This window comes from Plecotus auritus (genome assembly GCF_963455305.1).
Source record: "Plecotus auritus genome assembly, chromosome: 7".
Lineage (NCBI taxonomy): Eukaryota > Metazoa > Chordata > Mammalia > Chiroptera > Vespertilionidae > Plecotus > Plecotus auritus.
The window spans coordinates 124,736,206-124,756,388 of NC_137774.1; the positions used below are offsets into that span (position 1 = coordinate 124,736,206).

General features: G+C 38.7%; 1 protein-coding gene across 2 annotated transcripts; it reads left to right on the forward strand.

Moving 5' to 3' along the window:
- Positions 1-1,887: 1,887 nt before the first annotated feature.
- Positions 1,888-13,855, forward strand: ARRDC3 (arrestin domain containing 3). 2 transcript variants are annotated; one of them, XM_080680444.1, is made up of 8 exons: positions 1,888-2,531; positions 6,409-6,490; positions 8,416-8,563; positions 9,426-9,528; positions 10,039-10,295; positions 10,648-10,810; positions 11,074-11,228; positions 12,339-12,537. In XM_080680444.1, the coding sequence occupies exons 1-8, from the start codon at positions 2,252-2,254 to the stop codon at positions 12,408-12,410; spliced, it is 1,260 nt and encodes a 419-aa protein (XP_080536570.1). In that variant the 5' UTR covers positions 1,888-2,251; the 3' UTR covers positions 12,411-12,537. The 2 variants fall into 2 exon arrangements, with proteins under 2 accessions (XP_080536570.1, XP_080536571.1); XM_080680445.1 differs by lacking the exon at positions 12,339-12,537 and adding an exon at positions 13,388-13,855 and having other exon boundaries at positions 1,958-2,531.
- Positions 13,856-20,183: the final 6,328 nt, after the last annotated feature.

Below are 20,183 nucleotides of genomic sequence, written 5' to 3' on the forward strand. Positions count from 1 at the left end.
AAATTTGACTAAAAATTCTGAAGAATTCAGCCGTTGTTCAGTAATACTTAATAATTTAAAACAAATTTAGTAATGAAGACCTTATTGTGCACTACACTTTTAAATTCATTCCTTGCCTAATGTCATTTGAATGCTTAATATATATTAGACCTTAAGGCTGAGAAGCTGACATTTTAGCAAACTCACTACTTTACCACTAGGTGGCGAAAAAACCCAAGTAGTATCTGTTACCAAAGCTAGCACAAAATCCCAAGTACTTGAACTAGAATTTCCACCAGGTGTCAACCAAGAGAGAAAAAAGAGAGAGACTATTTTCTCCACTCAAATACACAAATTCATAGTTCTATGCATAACTATCAAAAATAAGTGGCTGCCCATTAACTATCCAAATATTTTGCATATTTATATCCTCATATAATGCCGTTGAGTCCAAGATATTGCCTTGTCAACTAAAATCCAACTAAATAAAATTTCCTTTCTTCCAAAAAAGAAAAACAGAAAGCCCAATGAGTTTAGTTTATTGTGACTCATAGGTTCAACCTATCCAAATATATGACACAAAAGAATCAAAAATGTTTTAGACATGGACAGCCAAAACTCTTCAAAGTATATTTGGAGATTATATATATATATATGTGTGTGTGTATATATACATATATACATATATACATATATACATATATACATATATACATATATATCTCCAGATTCATATTTTTCCTTTCTATATTTCTCTAATAAGCAGGTCTGTTGATTGCAAAAGTCTAGATAAGTGTATGCTGTTATACTTCGAATCTCATTGTGATTTTATGAAAGCAATACCATGTTACCAAAACTTTCACAATAAAGAGACAAATGTACCTGCTTTTAAGATGTATTACAATTATTATTTTGAACAGCCCAAGACTGAAAATTAAAATTAGAACTTTGCAGAATTAAGCCCTATTTATAAACCAAATCATGCTTTTTAAAAACTATGTATGTGTTTCACTGATTTCTAACAAAGATTTTCCGATCTTGTTGTAAACATTATGCCAAGTAAAACACTATGTCATGCTGCCTTTTGAAAGGTGTTACTTTTTTAGGGCAAACTCTATTCTTAATCCTGTGGACACAGGAGTTATAATCATGTCATTGCAAATTTAGCTGTAGGTGGTGTCTCAAGAAAGGACTTTTTCTTCCTTCGAGGAAGTGGTCAAGCCTTTCTTCCCCTTAGTGTCATCATGCAAACAACTTGGTTGTTTTTCGTTGCTATCTAATTAAGAGATGGGAAAAAAAGCAGCTGAAGAGAAAGCAAAACCTACTGATTAAATTATGCTTGCTTGTCTTCCTTGCTCTTTATAGTATTCTCTTTTAAGATTCCTTTGGCCTCAAATGAGTTCATTTCCACCCTGGCTGCAAAGCACTGGTTTTTCAAACAAACCAACAAAAATATCCACACCAAGAATGCTCTTGTCGGAGAACTTTATTTCTTGTCTGGTTTTATTACGTTTTCTTTTGAAATTCGTTAGATTATGCTCAGCAACCAGCCGCTTGCCCAACCGGTTATTCCCCTGCCCCCATCTCTCTTCACTCATCACTTTTTTCCTCTTCCCAGCCAGGCACAGCGGTCAAAACCCTGCAGTACCCATAAAGCACGCTTTGGGCTGGACACTCAGCAGTTTATCCTTACTTGGCTTTGCAGACAGCTCCCCAACCAACCCTTGTCCCCCAGTGCCCCCCTCTGCCGTTATCTTTAAATAGAGTGTTCTCAAAAGGGGCTCCAGACTGCACGTCGAGGGTTTACGGTAGCCTGCCTACCAATAGGAGCTCACAATGCAGAGAAGTCAGGTTCAGCCTCCCAGCAGTCCCAGTGCCGTCTTCCCCAAGCTCACACCTACTGTACCCGCGAGCAAGGGAGCGAGCCCGGCACGGGAGGGGGCGCGCAGGGAGGGCGGGCAGCCGCCGCGGCGTGCGCATGCGCACCGGGGTTGTTTTTCACAAAGCTGCTCTTAAAGTGAGCTGGCAGCCTCCAACCGCCCGTCTTTGTAAGGAGACCACTGAGACGAGCGGGAGCGCGGAGCAGGAGCCTCGCTGCTGCCCTGACTTTTTAAGAAATCTCAATGAACTATTTGTGAGGAATCGCTGATCGTGCCTGTGAGCTTTTTCCACGGCAAAGACATCGATCAGTGTTAAGTGAAGATCACATTTTATATGCGATCTTGACTTTTTTTTTGTCTTACATTATATTTTTATAGATTTTGTTATAAACATGGTGCTGGGAAAGGTGAAGAGTTTGACAATAAGCTTTGACTGTCTTAATGACAGCAATGTCCCTGTGTATTCTAGTGGGGATACAGTCTCAGGAAGGGTGAATTTAGAAGTTACTGGGGAAATCAGAGTAAAATCTCTTAAAATTCATGCAAGAGGACATGCGAAAGTACGCTGGACCGAATCTAGAAACGCCGGCTCCAATACTGCCTATACACAGAATTACACTGAAGAAGTAGAATATTTCAACCATAAAGACATCTTAATTGGACACGAAAGAGGTAAGTTTTTATATTATTCAGAAATCATTAACCCTGCTTTCTTTGGGAATGTACCTTTCAATTTTTCTGAATTAATATAATTCTACTCCTAGCATAACCCATAGCAGTTTGATAAGAGATGCGCAAAGTTGGAAGATGTGGATTCTCCTTGACATTCATCGTGTGTTAAGTCGTAAAGCATGCAGGCATCTGCAAAGTGACTGCAAACTGCACTTACTCCACTGCCTCCGTACCCGGCTTGGTATGTGCCATACGCACTTGCCATCCATTTGCACCTCACTTAAATTCTGCTTACACCCGATTCAGTGGTTTCACTTATACGTTAACTGGATTGCCAAAAGCTGTAGTCCAGTGTTAGATTTTTCCCCCTTGTACTCTGCAACCTTAGATCTTTTTAAAAACTAAGCTTCAATCAAGAAATGGAATAACATCTTTAAGCGGGTTAATAGGTGTATTTCATTTTTAATATTGACACGCAAAAGACTTTAAAGAATTGATCATTGTTCTTTGGTAAAGGGTTTCTGTGGCTTATTTTGACATATGGTATGAACACCCCACGTGTGTGGTTTTTTTTTTTTTTCCCTATTTGCAGTTCCTTTAGAAATTAATATCATTCATTCTCTATTCTAAATGACTTTACCTATTATATGCATAGGTTTCAAATCAGGCTTAGAAGCCATTTAGGGAAATGTTCCTTTCTGAGCATCATGCCTAACTTTGAAACGTGCATGCAATGAAACCCATGCCAGTCAAATGAAATTGAAAAGTATTCGGCACATTGGTTTTGATTTTTGGTTAGAAAAGGGCGATGAAGGGTTGTCAAACATTGAAGGGGCCCGAGATTTCCAATCTGTTGTTTAAGTTGTTACATTGTGGAATTATAGAAGACTCTAAGCTTGTTTTTCTAAGTTTCCACCCTTTGTTAGAAGCGGTTCAATCCTGTTTCGGACCAGTTCTGGGGGGTGGTGAGGAGGGGCGCTTGTTCAGCTCTCAGCAGATTGGTTGCACGCGTCAGGTGGTGGCGATGACTTAATTCCTAGACCAAGAAGAATATAGTGTTAAAACTGGTTATGTAATTTTGTACTTCTCCTTTTTAATGTGATATTTAGTTCAAATGCGGGCTATTTTCGAAAAGTAGAGCATATTTTTACCTTCATTTTCAATATTAAATATGCACATGCCTGAGGAAGTGCTAATTGAACTAAAGCAAGTGTAGAAATAAAGGATGCTTTCAGCCACAGCGTTAATGCACTGTTTTTAAAAATATTAAGATGAAATCAATTCTCTAGTTAGGTTTTCAGTTACACATAGGTCATTTGCATCCTTACATATTTCTAGTTAATCTCTCCAAGCAGTAACGCTGATAAGAAGCGCTAATGCCTAATGACAGTCGTCCTATTTATTGAAAAGCATAGACATGAGTTTGTTTGAACCTTTCTGGATATTGCAGCTTTTTATAAAATGGTGGGAAGAAACAAAGGTTTTTATAGAGTTGAGACTGTAGAATAACGACTTATGGGGACAAACACAATTTATTAGCTGCTCCATGATTTCATGGTAAAATGGGCTTTTAACCCCACGAAATACCCCTGAACCTCAGCAAAGTGTAGACGAGCTCTTAGCCTGGAATACTTTCAATGACTTAAAACTGGGACCTCTCAAACTAGCCTGGTAACGGAGGCCCCGCCCCGAGCGGCCAGCGATAGGCGGAGCCGGGTTTGTTAGCCTGTTGCTAAGGCGATGCCAGCCTCTGATTGGATTGGGTGCAGGCGGTGGGGAGAGTGGGGCGCGCCCGTGGGGGCGCGGCTTGGAACCGGCGTGCGCCGGTAAAGGTCCCTCCCGAGCGGCCCCCCGCCCCTACTCGCGCCCCTCCCCGTGCTTCTGGAGGTGCCCACGTCTCTCATCACATTCTGTCGCCCTACCGTGGCCTGTTTTGGGCCCCGAAATACATGACTTCAGGTGTCAGAAGAGAAGCGAAAAGCTCCTGTTGGCCTTTTAAAGTGCCAAGTGGCCCTTGGCGGAACTTGCGCTGCCAATCCTATTCAGAGGGAACTTGGGTGGACAGGGTTCGCAGGAGCCCATTTTCCTATTTTTCGAGAGGAAGACGTCAGATACCTTCAGTGAACGCTTGTTTTCCTCTGAGCGAAAACAAAGCCTGTCCACCGACAGGTATAGACCGGCTGCCTTGATTTGATCCCAGGGAGAGAGCGCAAAGGCTGGGCTGGAAGAGACGGAAAAGTGATAGTAACATCCAAAGCCGGGTAGGGCCTCGGCGAGCATGCCCTCCCCCGCCCATTGTTTCCCGGGGCGTCTGGTCCCCATCTCCCACCCTGCACCGTCCGGGTCTCCGTCTTTGCAATTGGAAAGGTGTCAGGGTGGTCCGAGCCAGCTCGAACCGGTCACCGGCTGGGGCGTGTAAAACAGAAGCGCCGCGGCCGCCCGCCCCGCCCCCGGCCCAGCAGGCTAGGCTGCGCGGGCGCGCGCGCGAGTCGGCGACGTATGCCGTATGTATAGCGGGGCGCGCGGGCGGAGGCGCGCGGCGGCCGGCTGGGATCTGCTCGCGCCGGTTTAGGCCGGTCCTCTCCTGCTCCGCTCTAGTTCTTGATTGACAGCCCGGCACTTGTTTACCACGGCGCGGCCGCCGCCGCTCGCCGCAATGAGACTGCTGAGCTGGCACATAAAGGAGCGCGGAGGGAAGGAAGGAAAGGGAGGCAAACTTTGGGTGCTTTCGAGGGCAGCGGCTTTAAAGGACCCCCCATTCACCAGCCGGTTTTTGGTGCTGAAATCCTTTCAGAGGAGTCGCCCAGAGGACACGGGAAATAGTATAAGATAAAAGCATCCGCATATAGGCGCATTTTCCTTTTTTATAAGGGAAGTGCCACTTTTCCGTGTGTCTATTCAATACTTTGGTGAGGGAAAGTTAAGGAGTAACAGTTTCGTCAGCCTTCATGGTAAAGTGCTAATGATAAAGATTTCTACACCGAGAAAATTACCTGAATCTAGTTAGAACACTAAAAAAAAATCATTTTAAAAATCCAGAATTCCCCCACTCCCACTTTTTTTGTTTTTTGGGTTTTTTGTTTTTTTGTTTTTGTTTTTTTGTTTTTTAGTTAATATGTTTTGGAGACATGTTTTAAATAACCTAGTTGACCAAAAGAAATTGGTTAGGAAAAGGGAAGGTCATCCCTTTCTTCAGGCCACTGGAAGCCACCTGGTTGGAGGACAGGTTCCCGGGTGTGGGCAGACGGTGCTGGCTGGCCGCACCTTTTAAATCTGAGGCACGTTTTTTAACACACACGCACATTTTTAGCTGTTGCTAGGACAGACTGGTTATGGTCATCATTTTAGGTTCAATAAAGAATTTGTGTTTTTAACCATGAAACTGACATTTAAAATCACTGTGCCTTTTTTTTTTTTTTTTAGCTCCAACATCTATTTAAGTTTTCTAATGGTTTTGTTATTGTCACATTCACATCTGTATCGACTGGTTTTTAAAGGTGTACGTGAACAGTTCTCATTTTATATAGTTAATGTGATAAATTCGAGAAAATAATTGGAGGGGCAGCTAACCCCTTAGCACGAAATGGGAGCGGTGTCTCCAGGTGAGCGGGTTGCTTATGGGGCACCGCCTCCCGGTGCAGGCCGTTTCCGCGGAAGGACGCCTGTGGGTTCCGGCCTGCACCGGGAGGCGGTGCCCCATTTCACAGATGAGGCAGCTGGAGGCTCCGGGTGTTCATGTTCCCCGGAGAAGTGATGAAGTTGGAGTTAGAGCTCAGATCTCTCAGACTCCAAAACTTGTGGCCTTAGTTATGCCTCCTGCTGCGTCTGTAAAGGTTTAATAACGGGGTTTTTGTTCCTTTTCTTTCCTGTGTTTTAGATGACGATAATTCCGAGGAAGGCTTCAACACTATTCCTTCAGGAAGGCATGAATATGCATTCAGTTTCGAGCTTCCACAGACGTAAGTATTAGAAGGAACAGGCACTTTTCATAGACATCCCTTCTTTTAAAATTAAAATTATTCTAAGTTTAAATGTTTTTAGTTCTGTTTTAAAAAAAAAAAAAAAAAAACCCTTTTCATTACCGAATCTTGCTAGAGGAAAATATTGTGTTAAAAAAAAAATTTATAATGTAGTGTGGCAAACTTATAGAAAGCAAAGCTTAATTCTTAGTACTCTGCTTCAAGATTTATGAGGTTTTTAAAACTTGAATAAGATTTCATTTAACGTGAGTGAGTTGAAGGTGCTAGTCAAATAGGTAAGCCCTGTATGCTTCGTTTACCATCAGCATTAGCAGAAAAGGTAAAACGTATCAAGCCTCATAAGTCATTTACAAAAATGCAGTCTTCTCTCTTTTCTGCTAATGTTAACCAGCAGCACTGAGCTAAGAACATAAACGCATTAGGAATATCCTGACTTTAGGAGTGATGTGCTTTGGATATGAATTCACTAGCTTCTGTGCAAAGAGCTATTGAGAAGGTCACACAGGAGATACTATGACTTGGACTTAAAAGGAAACATCCATCAGAGATACCTTAATATAAGGATTGGGATCTAATAAGAAAGGAAGATGGAAAAGTGGTATAATCTTAATGTAATAAAAGATTGTTAGAAGAGATTATTCAATGTTTTTAAAATAATGCCTTTAACAGATTATCCTGACAGGCAAAGTGGGACTTGTAATCATTGTTTTGGAGCAGGGGTCCTCAAACTTTGGCCCGCAGGCCACATGCGGCCCACCGAGGACATTTATCCGGCCCGCCGGGTGCCGCTGCCTGTCCTGCTTAGCAGCCGACTCGTCCCGGGCCCGCAGTGCACATAGGAATTTGTTCATAGTTTTTTTTTTAAACTATAGTCCGGCCCTCCAACGGTCTGAGGGACAGTGAACTGGCCCCCTGTTTAAAAAGTTTGAGGACCCCTGTTTTGGAGGATAAACTTACAAGAAGAATTTATCAAGTGCCAAATGTACATAATTCTATATCTTATCTGTAAAGCACTCATTTGAAATAAACTCTAAAAGACTAGGAAACTATTGCATTTTATTTCTCTGTGCTATGCAAATTAATGCAAGGCTCTAAAATGCAAAAAAAAAAATTGTTTGGTAAAAACACAACTACTCATTCTAATCTAAGCACTCTACCTTGTAACTGAAAACTGGGCATTTTTCTAATGAAATTATGAGAAAGATACTAAACTTACTAAATAAAATATTTCACAAATAATAAAATGGGCAAAATTGCAGGTTCTGAGTCCCTTGATACAGGTCAATAGAAATGTTTCTTTTTCTTTAAGCCTTTAGAGTAAAGTTTGAAAACAGCCAAAAAGAAAACATGAGGACACTGGGAAATATAAACGATTTTTAGTATTTCAGTGGACTTTATGAAATGTGAAATTTTTGAAACTATAATGACTATTCTAGGCCTTTTTCAGACCTTCTTAATTAGTTACTATAAAAAGATATTAATTCCTGGCAAATGAATAGTGGAGCACTATAGGGAATTTGGTCTGAATATTTAACCATTGTCTATAATTTCTCAATAGAAATAGTTAAACCATTCTTAACTTTATTTTAAATTAAGTTCTTCACCTTTTCAAGAATTATTCATTTCCAATTTTTCATAATTTTGCCACCAACATTAAAAGTAGCTGCTTCTTTATTTAAAGAGATTGTATATTTCTGGCTTCTTTAAGCAAAATTTCTAGAATGTTTACCAACTATTTGTTTTATTTGGAAACAAGACTTTTCCCCAATGACTTATCCCTTTGGAAATTTTCAAAAATTATGTGTGATACCTCACTGGTATATAACAGTACAATATGCTAACCTGCTGTGTAATTATTAGAAAGAGGTATAATATTAATATATTGACCTTTATATTCTACACAGACCACTTGCTACCTCATTCGAAGGCCGACATGGCAGTGTGCGCTATTGGGTGAAAGCCGAATTGCACAGGCCTTGGCTTCTACCAGTAAAATTAAAGAAGGAATTTACAGTCTTTGAGCATATAGATATCAACACTCCTTCATTACTGGTAAGAATTGACTGAATTCTTCATTCTTTGTTTTGGCATACCAATACTAAAGAATAATCACCTAAACTTAAGCTGTAATTTTATAATTTTAAAATACTGGCTTTATTTTAAAATTCAACAAAATTAAAACAAAAAAATCTGTTCCCTGGATAATTGAAGTACAAGAGGAACAGTAGTATTAATTATTATTTTAACACAATATCACTTACTTTGAAAATACCATAATGGATAATTTGTATTGCTTTGCATTATTCCATTGTAGGGATGTCAAACTATGGGGAGATTATCACTTTCTTCAAAAAATTTAATTTCATCTTAAAAGAAATCCTTTTTAATTGTATTTTTTTTTACAAGATTCAAATTTAACTTCAAAAATATTAATTGGTTTAAACAAATGATAACATCTTTAAGCAAATAAGAATTAATTTTTAAAATGTGCAGTTTTCCCTTTTTTATACATTAATTTTCACATTCTCAAAGAAAGATGTTAGCATTTGGGATTTATAACCAAATTGCTTTCCAAACTGCATTTTTAAGGCAGTTTAATAAACTGGAATGTGGAAAGGGTTTTTTTTGTTTGTTTGTTGGGTGGGTTTTTAATTAATATATATAATGTGGACTAAAATGATGTTTATGGTGTTAAGCCTTGCACCCTTTTTTCTTAATTGAATAGAAACTTATATAAAAACAAAAATAATTCAGATCCATTGGTTAGTAAAAAAAATATGTATATTTGGCTATCAACAAAAAGCAGCACTACTTTTAATTTTTAAATCTCCAAGAATTTAGATTGTATTTTAAAACATTTTATTACTCTCCCAACTCATACATTGATCTTTTTGTCTAAATTTATTTCTTACAGTCACCCCAAGCAGGCACAAAAGAAAAGACTCTCTGTTGCTGGTTCTGTACCTCAGGCCCAATATCCTTAAGTGCCAAAATCGAAAGGAAGGGCTATACCCCAGGTATGTATGAAGTAGATTTCCACAATAAAACAATACTTTTTTCACTTAGCTTTTGTGTTTATATTTATAGTAAATGCATTCTGTGGTAAAATAACATAAGCTGTGCTTATCCAGTTTTCTTTCATAAATTGAAACTTAAGTCTCCTTTACTTTTATTTTTTTATTGATGGATTTTTTTTTAGAAAGAGAGAGAAACATCGATTTGTTGTTCCACATATTTATGCATTCATTGGTTGCTTCTTGTATGTGCCCTGACCAGGGATGGAACCCACAACCTTGGCATATCGGGGCAATGCTCTAACCATCTGAGCTACCCGGCCAGGGCCTCTCCTTTTTTAAAGAGCTACTGTAGTCATTTTTATAACTCTTAAGTTAATTGCCACTCTTAGGACAGCTTTTAATCCATGTAGTCTGCTGAACTTTCCAGCATTAGCCTAAAAATCTACATTAGTTTTGGGGATTTTGTTTGTTTTGTTTTGTTTTCTTACCAGATAATTTTTCCCTCTCTAGGTGAATCAATTCAGATATTTGCTGAGGTTGAGAACTGCTCTTCCCGAATGGTGGTGCCAAAGGCAGCCATTTACCAAACACAGGCCTTCTATGCCAAAGGGAAAATGAAGGAAGTAAAGCAGCTTGTGGCTAACTTGCGTGGGGAATCCTTATCATCTGGAAAGACGGAGACATGGAATGGCAAGTTGCTGAAAATTCCACCCGTTTCTCCATCTATCCTCGACTGTAGTATAATCCGTGTGGAATATTCACTAATGGTATGTATAAATTTAAGGGGTTTTATTTAAGTTTTAAAATCACAAAGATACCATTTTGTCTTACATCCAAGATTTGATACTTATATTCCACATAAAATATATACAAAAAAATATAAATCTTTATGTAGTTTGCATTGTAATTATTAGTTTGCATTAAATTGTAAAGTATATGTATGTGAATGTATTATAAGGTATTATACATGTGGATAAACTTTTCTTATATATCATATGCATATAAGTAAAAAATGAAGTAAATGAGGACCTCAGATAACATTAAAACTGGGTTATTAGTTTTTTTAAAAGGAAATAATACTTGGCATTCTAAACCTAGCTTCTCCTTTTACTGTTTTAGGTATATGTGGATATTCCTGGAGCTATGGATTTATTTCTTAATTTGCCTCTTGTCATCGGTACCATTCCTCTACATCCATTTGGTAGCAGAACCTCAAGTGTAAGCAGTCAGTGTAGCATGAATATGAACTGGCTTGGTTTATCCCTTCCTGAAAGACCTGAAGGTAATTTGATACAATGTATATCTAACTTTAATCTATTATTTTCAAGAACATAATCTTACTTCTGATATTTTACGATTAAACTTTTGTCTATACCTATAAAAGAGTATATATGTCCCTAATGTTAGATTTAAAACCTAATCCCCCTAGTTTTGAACACAAAACAATTATTTTACTTTGATATTTCTTTTTAATATCTACTATTCTGTGTATTTTGACATGCATCAGAACATGCTGTTCGAATTGCGTGTATCTTTTTCCTTCAGCACCACCCAGCTATGCAGAAGTGGTCACAGAGGAACAAAGGCGGAACAATCTTGCTCCAGTGAATGCCTGTGATGACTTTGAGAGAGCATTTCAAGGACCACTGTTTGCATATATCCAGGAGTTTCGATTCTTACCTCCACCTCTTTATTCAGAGGTAAGCACCAACTCCTCAAGTATAAAATGGGCTGGCTGTCTTACATTGCAGACTTTTTAAAAATACAGTTTTTATTATGATAATTTAGAAAAACATAATTTAAAAACAGATTAAAGATTAGATTAGGGTTGTCAATATTTACTAAGTAGGACTGTTCACTTCTATTGGTAAAATAATCTCACCTCATGCTTTTAAAAATGCCAGTTAAAGGAATAATTTACATTTTAAAGCATCAATAGAACTACCATTTTGCTAGCATTGATTAATAGATAGAATTTATCTTATCATCCTTTTCCAATTTAATTCTTGCATGTTTTAACATTCTCAGCCATGAGGGAAAATAACATGTTTGTAATAACATCTTAAACCACATTTCTACACGTTAGATTATTTTTATTCATTTCATATTGATGACAGTTAGGCCCTTCTGTTAATAAAACATGGCCCTTAGTAGGAAAAACAAACTTAGCAGGAAAATATTATATAACAATTAGAAAGGAATGTACAGTTCATTTGAGGATCAGCATATTGGGCCCTGGGAATCGGGAGGGACTTCCCTGAGAAAAATGATTAAAAGTAGTACTCCTCAAAAGGTAGGGTAGTTCAGGTATGAAGAGCAAACAGCCAGTGCAAAAAAAAAAAAAAAAAAAAAGAACAGCATGTGCAAAGGCAAGTAACTAAAAGGTGTGGGGGATGCAGCAATTTCAGTATACTTCAGAATGCATATATACAAAATACATGTTTTGAGGGGCTTTAAAGTTAGCCTTGATACCAATATAATGCCAAATAATTTTGTAAATCACTGCAATTAGCTTTTTCTTTTTGGTTACTGTAATTTTACAATGAAATATTACTCCCAAATAAGACATAAAAGGGATGTTTCACTCTTCAACAAATTGTCTTCCTCCCCATGTTCCCCCCGCCCAACATCATGACTGGAAGAGGCAAATTTCTTTTGAATCTAGCCAATATGACATGCACTTTATTCATTGATTATAGGATATTCACAATCTTTTGCAAATTTTTGATTAGACATAAATTTTCTATCCAACTATTCCTATTCATAAAATTTTCTACTAACTGCTAACAATGTTCTCCCTCTTGTTACAGATTTCGTTACTACCTTTTTATTCAGACATTTCTGTCTTACTTATTAAGTCAGGTGTTTCTCGTTGGATCTGAGGCTTCTTCACTGTCCAGGCATTTTTAAAAGAATGGCAATCTAAATATCTACTTTTAAGTAATTTGTCATAAAATTCTTCCTCCTTTTAAAAATGAACCGAAGAGAATTAAAAACTTTTAAAACACTAAATTGGTTCATGTTGTGATTTAATTAACATCTAGTCACATAAAGGGGAGCTTAAAAAGCTATTTTTACTTTTTTCTTTAAAGGATAGTTATTAAAAGAAAGAAATGTTATTTAGCTTTTTTTCTTCAAAAATGGGTTTTACCTAAAGTGTCTGAGGCACTTTGGATTGTCCCACATGTAAATGGAAGTAAATAGGTCTTATCCAAAAAGTCTTTCAGTAAAAGAAATGTATTAAACCCAATAATTTGCCTTCCTGTGCCCTTTCCTTTATATCTGAGAAGCAACAAAAATACATTCACTTTTATTAAACATATGTGTATATGAAATTCACTCCAAAGATAGAGAAGGTGGAAAGCCTCTCTATCTCTGGTGGGTTCAGCATTACTATTTCTTAATATACACTATTCCTGGGCCCTTTCTGAAGTTTTATACCCATGAATTACCAAGAATATTGTTTACACAACTGCATTTTTACTAAAGCCTACAGAAGAGATTTTTTTATAAAAGAATGAAAGGGATACTTTCCAAAGGGTATCATTGCTATAGAGATGTTTTACAATGTATTTGAGTCTTAAGTACTAGTAAGTGCTAAGTAAAACTCCATTCACTGGTAAAATTTAACCATTAGCTTTTATGAAAGAGAAATATTCAGGCATATTTTTATGAATGTTATTAATCTAGTAATTGCATATCAGGCACTTTATAGATAATACTAATACCCTTTCCTCCCCATATTAGCTACGTATGTCCTTTCTAATTAGATTTATCAACTAATACTCAAAATCTTAGTCATTTGCTACATTCTTACTAGACCTTATCAAATATCTTTGAATTTTTTTTCTCTTTTAAGATCGATCCAAATCCTGATCCATCAGCAGATGATAGACCATCCTGCCCCTCGCGTTGAAGGAACATGTGGTTAAATCAAGTTGATGTGAATTCCAAACTGTATCTCTTCCCAGCTGAGGACAGAGAAGTATCTTGGAGACACGTTTTCAGAGGAAGTGGAGTTGGTTTTGCCCAGAAAAATGGCAAATACGTGAAACAACCAGTGATCATGCTTTAGAAGCCTATAGCAACATTCTGGGACTGCTCCAACATGCTTGAAGATCTAAGCTTTTCTTTAAAACTGGCACATACCAAGAGCAGTCGTCTTAGCCTATGGTCATACGTGTCAAGACACCACGTTATAAAGAGGGATGATTTCCTTCTTTTGATTTGAAAATTTGCACATGCTCAATGCTTACATTGTGCGGTTCAGTGTCACTACAGCTTTTTTTTTTTTTTTTTTTTTTCCATTAATGCCAGACTCTTGATACTCATATAAAACTTGTTTGTGGTCAGCACAACAAGGAACAAAAGAAAGCTTTGAAAAAAACTTTAACATGAAAAAAACGCACTGACATTTTTTTTTTTATTTAATATAGCCTGGACTTTACCTGCGTATGCACATGCTCAGAATTGTCCTACTAGGCTGACCATGTATCACCTCTTCAGCTTGGATCCTATTGTGGATTTATTTACAAACATCAAATGCCTTCAAGCCAATCCTTCTTGCTGTATGTTTTGCAGCCTACTGTAGTAGATACGCAACAGATACGTGGGAAAAGAGATAAGAGGAGGAAGCTAATAAGAGACTTTGTCAAGATTGTATACCTTCTTGGTTTCTTTTAAGAATTTGTTGCCTTTCTACTATTATACAGCAAAGCAGCATTTTGTTACTGACTGCCTAAAATCACTTAATCTCAGGTGAACGCATCACTTGCCAAACTGTTGTTGGAATGCTATTTTGTGTTTTGTTGCACTGTTGAGTTATTTTTTCGTTTGTTTGGTTGGCTTTTTGGAGAGGGAAATTTGGAAAAGGGACATACACAAAAGTGATAACCCACCCGCATTCCCTTTTTATCATTACATATAAGAAGAAACTAGAAGAGCTAAGAATGGAGTAAAGAAAGGCAGTATGGCAGGCACCAGCAAAGTTAAGGGCTGTTGCTCTTAAAAATTATTGTGTTGTTTTGTGGGGTTTTTTTTAAAGTATGGAAGTTTTCCAGTCAGTCACGAGAGGAGGAGAAAATACATTTATTTTTATACACAGTTACTTAATTACCTCCAAACACATATGTTGGAAATCATTTTTGCTGGTGCAGAGTATTTTAATGAGCAGGAATAAATATCAAGTTATGATTGGAGAGCTCAATTTATACATTTTTTATCCTGCTCAAGATCTACAAAGCTTGAAAACCAGTTTATTCTAAAAGTGTATACCTTCAAAATTATAAATACTAGAATATATGCTGGAATAATAAATGTTATATATTTTTGTGTGTTTTTTTTTAATGGAAGTATTTTTTTTCCATTACCTAAAAAACATTTTGCTAAACATAAAAAATCACTGACTTTGAGTATATGTAGATAAGATAGGGAAATGATTACATCAGTAAATTATAGTTTATATTAGAGATAATTTACAGTTGGCTCATAATAAATATACCAGCATTCATGGTGACATTTAAAACAGCATTTTCTGAATACTCAGAAAATTGTCTTACTTTAGAAGGAATTCAGCTCTGGTGTTTTTAGTGAAAATCAGCATCTCTGATGTTACAACATATGTGTGAAATGGGTGTTACATCTATCCTGCCATTTAACCCCTCAGTTAATAAGGTGACTGAAAATTATAGTAACTGGCTTGGTGCTTGACCTGGTTAATACTGTCTTAAAGCTTCATACAAAACAAATAGGCTTTTCCATAAGTGGCCTTTAAGAAAACATGGAAGACAATTCATGTTTGAAAAATGCTGACAGGGTGAAGAAAGCCCAATGTAAAAATGAATCGCGTTTTAAGTGATTCGGTTAAAGGGTTTGGGCTCCCGTAGCAAACTAATACTAGATAATAAGGAAATGGGGGTGAAGTATTTTTTTATTATTGTTAAATCATTTTGTGAATGTCCCCCTCAAAAAAAGCTAATGGAATATTTGGCATAAAGGGCATTTGGTGGTTTTATTTTTGTTTGGGGAGGGGGGGTTGTCAGAAAATCCCTTTTCTTTTTTATGTCTAACTTCTAGGGAACAATTGTTGATATGCATAGTATTGGAATACTTATCACCATATACTCATAAATGACACATGAAAACAAGAATGACCAATATTCTGGCAATTGGCACTAGGTCACAAAATCATAAAATTCTAATTATATAAAACTTTATAAAATAAAGTTTTGTTTTCCCCATTAGAGTATTTCTTTACTTTTTTATTTAGAGGCATTACTTTACTCTTTCCTAAATATTGGTCAATTTCTGACATAAGATGTGAGGTTCACAGTTGTATTCCAGTATTCAAGATAGATTCCTGATTTTTCAATTAGGAAAAGTAAAATCCAAAATGTTAGCAAAACAAAGTGCAATATTAAATGTTTGCTTTATAGATTATACTCTATGGCTGTTTGTAATTTCTTTTTTTTTTTTTCCTTTTTTATTTGGTGCTGAATATGTCCTTGTAGGCTCTGTTTTAAGAAAACAATATGTGGGAAATGATTTGATTTTTCCTATTGCTCTTCCTTGTGGAAAATAAAGTGTTTTTTTTTTTCTTTTTTATAAAATTGTTTGGAGAGTTATTTGAATCAATCATATTAGTATCATACATGCAAACACTTAGGACTACAATTAAAACTCCAGCCATTCTGGGTAAGAATTGTTTCTAGATTCACTAAAGAAAATTACTTAAAGCTTAAAGGAATTTTGAATACTACTTATTGTTTTACTTAATAAGTCATTAAGTTATGGATACTACCTTATAAAACTTGTCATATATATGAACCAAACTTAACCAGGTAAAGTACTTTCACTTAGATACCAGTTCCCTCTCACTGTGATATGTCCAAGTTTCTAGTATTTCAATAAAATTGGACAGGTACATGGAAAAAAATGAAGCTAGATCACCAACTTAGACCATTCACAAGAATGAACTCAAAATGGATAAAAGATTTAAATGTAAGTCATGAAACCATAAAAATCCCAGAAAACAGCCAGCAAAATCTCAGACATCTCTCATAGTATTTTTGCCCATACATGGCAAGGGAAACAAAGAAAATAAACAAATGGGACTACATCAAAATAAAAAGCTGCACAGCAGCAAAAGAAACCAACAAAATGAAAAGGGGAGCCTATTGTATGGGAGAACAATCTAATGGGTTAATATCAAAAATATATCAGGAAATCATATTACTTAACAAAAGGAAGATAACCCAATTAAAAAATGGGCAGAAGACCTAAATAGACACTTCTACAAGTGGACATGTAGGTGTCCAAGAGACATGAAAAAAATGCTCAAAGTCACTAGTCATCAGAGAGATGCAAATTAAAACCACAATGAGGTATTAACCACTTCAACCTGTCAGAATGGCTACCATCAACAAATGACAGGTGCTGGTGAGGATGTGGGGAAAAGGGAGCTCCTGGTACACTGCTGGTGGGAATGCAGACTGATGCAGCCATAGTGCAGCCACTATGGAAAACAGTATGGAGTTTCCTCAAAAAATTAAAATATGGAACTGCCATTTGACCCAGTGATACCACTTCTAGGATTATATCCTAAGAAACCTGAAACACCAATCAGAAAGAATATATACAGTCCTATGTTCATAGCAGCACAATTTACAATAGCTAAGATCTGGAAACAACCCAAGTGCCCATCAGTAGATGAGTGGACAAAAAAGCTGCAATATATTTATACCAGGAAATACTATGCAGCATTAAAGAAGAAGGATCTCTTGCCCTTTGAGACAGCATGGAGGGACCTGGAGAGTATTATGCTAAGCAAAATAAGCCAGTCAGAGAAAGATAAGATCACATGATCTCATTCATATGTGGAATCTAAAGAACAAAATAACCTGATGAACAAAATAGATCCAGAGAAATAGAAACATGGAACAGATAAATCCCAGAGGGAAGGTGGGGGGTGGATGGGAAGAGATTAACCAAAGAACTTATATGCATACTAGAAGCCTGGAGCACAAATTCGTGCACATAGGGGGCAGGGACTGCAGGAGGTTGGCCGCCGGCCCAAAGGAGGGAGCCAGCCCTCAGATGCCCTGGGAAAGGGGCCTAGTCTGCCACCACCCACCCCTGGTTCCCCTTCCCAGTCCAGGCCCAAAGGCCCCGGCAGGGTTGGGAGAGGAGGTGACAATCGCTGGGCTGGGTGCGGAAGGAACCAGGAGGTTCCCCTTCTCCCCGCCTCCTCCTTCCCTCGCCACCTTGCCACTACCGCGGCAGGTGGGAGGCCCCAGGGAAGGGACAGGACAGGAGTGAGATAACCCTTGTGTTGAGGTCTGACTTTCAATATAGATCACAGAGAGGGAGTTGCTCTGCTAGGTACGAAACCCCAACCCAGAAGCAGGTCTTTACGAATGGTTTAGCACCAGGGGCTGATGGGGGCTAGCCGGCTGCGGGGAGGGGCTATGGGAGAGTGGCTGTGAGAGCACACTGACCACCAGGGGGCAGCTCCTGCATTGAGTGTTTACCCCCTGGTGGCCAGTGCGTGTCATAGTGACTGGTTGACCAGTTGTTCCGGTCACTTGGTCATAACGGTTGCTTAGGCTTTTAGGTATATAGACTATATATATATCTAAAAGGTGCATAATTTTGTGCACAGGAGTGGGGGTCCCTCAGCCCGGCCTGTGCCCTCTCACAATTGGGATCCCTCAGGGGATGTCCGACTGTCAGTTTACGGGCCTAAACCAGCAGTCAGACATCCCTCTCGCAAACCAGGACCCTGCATGCACCAATGACCATACTTCTCATACAGGTGAAAGGCATCTTGCTGTTGTATGGGCAGCTACATTTTATTGTCCTGATTATAAAAAGTAGTACATAACATGATCCTTCTGAGGCAGTAGTACCATTTTTCCCATCTTGTGGGTGGAAAAACTGAAGAGAGAGAAGTTAAGTAATTGGCTTTGTCACACAGTTATAAGTGTCAGAGTCAGGGCTGACCACAAAATGTGCAAGCCAGAGTCCATGCATGTCATCACTGCATCATCCTGTTTTTTCAGTGTTAGAGTAGCCTTGCCAGGTTTTTAAATCTAAGAGACTGTTCCCAATATATAAGGTAGGGTCCCTAAGCCTGGCTGGCAATCAGGGCTGATCTGTGGGGCGACCAGTGGGGCTATTGGGGGGACCCCACTGGCACCCACATTGGCTGGCAGCCTAGCACTGACTGCTCTCTGGCCCCGCCTCCTGCCGACTGGTCGTTCTGCCGTTAGGTCGATTTGCATATTAGGGTTTTATATAGATAGATATGCATAACCCATGGACACAGACAATAGGGTGGTGAAGGCCTACTGGAGCAGGGGGATCCTGGGTGGGAGCATGCTAGAAGTGGTCAATAGGGAAAAACAGGGGACATCTGTATACTTTCAATAATAAAGATAAATAAAATAAAAGTTACCATATTATTCTAATCTTATGAAAACACAATTTTTCTAACTTTTAAAACAGTAAAATTTTGAGAAAAAATTTTTTCTCAAAGAATGTCTGAATTTTATAGTTATTTGTAAAATTAGAAATACTTCTGGAGTCACATTTAGAATTTATCTTTTAGTATTTATACATATACTAGAGGCCTGGTGCATGAAATTCTTGCACTTGGGGGGGGGGGTCCCTCAGTCTGGCCTGCACCCTCTCACAGTCCAGGAGCCCTCAGGAGATGTTTGACTGACAGCCATTAGTTGGACATCCTTAGTGCTGCCACAGAGGTGGGAGAGACTCCCGCCACCATTATTGTGCTTGCCAGCTATGAGCCCAGCTTCTGGCTGAGCGGCGCTCCCTCTGTGGGAGCACACTGACCACCAGGGTGCAGCTCCTGCATTGAGCACCTGCCCCTTGGTGGTCAGTGCACATCATAGCAATTGGTTGTTCTGCCGTTCAGTCAATTTGCATATTAGCCCTTTATTATATAGGATATGAATGAGCTATCAAGTTGTATATGTGCCTTTCTATATGATTCTTCCATATTCTCTAATATATATATATATATATATATATATATATATATATATATACACACACACACACACACACACATACACACACACAAACACACACACACTAGTGGCCTGGTGCACAAAATTCGTGCACATTAAAAGGGGATTAATTAGAAGAAATAATTTAATATTGCTATTTGCCCCTTTCTCTATAATAGCAGTGTCAGAGATGAAAGAAAATTAGTAAAATGTATATGAAAACTTTCCTCCTGTCAGAGTCTGGGGCTCACCACGGGACCCAGAGTCAAGTCCCCACCCACCCACATGCACCTCAAAATCACGTGAGACCCGACCCGGCCACCCATCCCCCCCCCATTGGGCTAGATCCAGACCCGGCCAGTCCCACGCTTGTCAAGCCCTGCCGGGCAAGGGGTGTAGCCTCAGGTCCCCTGGCCCGGTGCCAGGATGGGGGGCATGGCCTGAGGTCCCCCAGCCCAGACCGGGGTGGGGAGCATGCCTTGAGGTCCTCTGTCAAGCCCTGCCAGGTGGGGGACACAGCCTGAGATCCCCTGTCAAGCCCCCTGGGTGGGGGGCATGGCCTGAGGTCCCCCATCAAGCCCCGCCAGGCGGGGGGGGGGGGGCCACAGCCTCAGGTCCCCCAGCCCA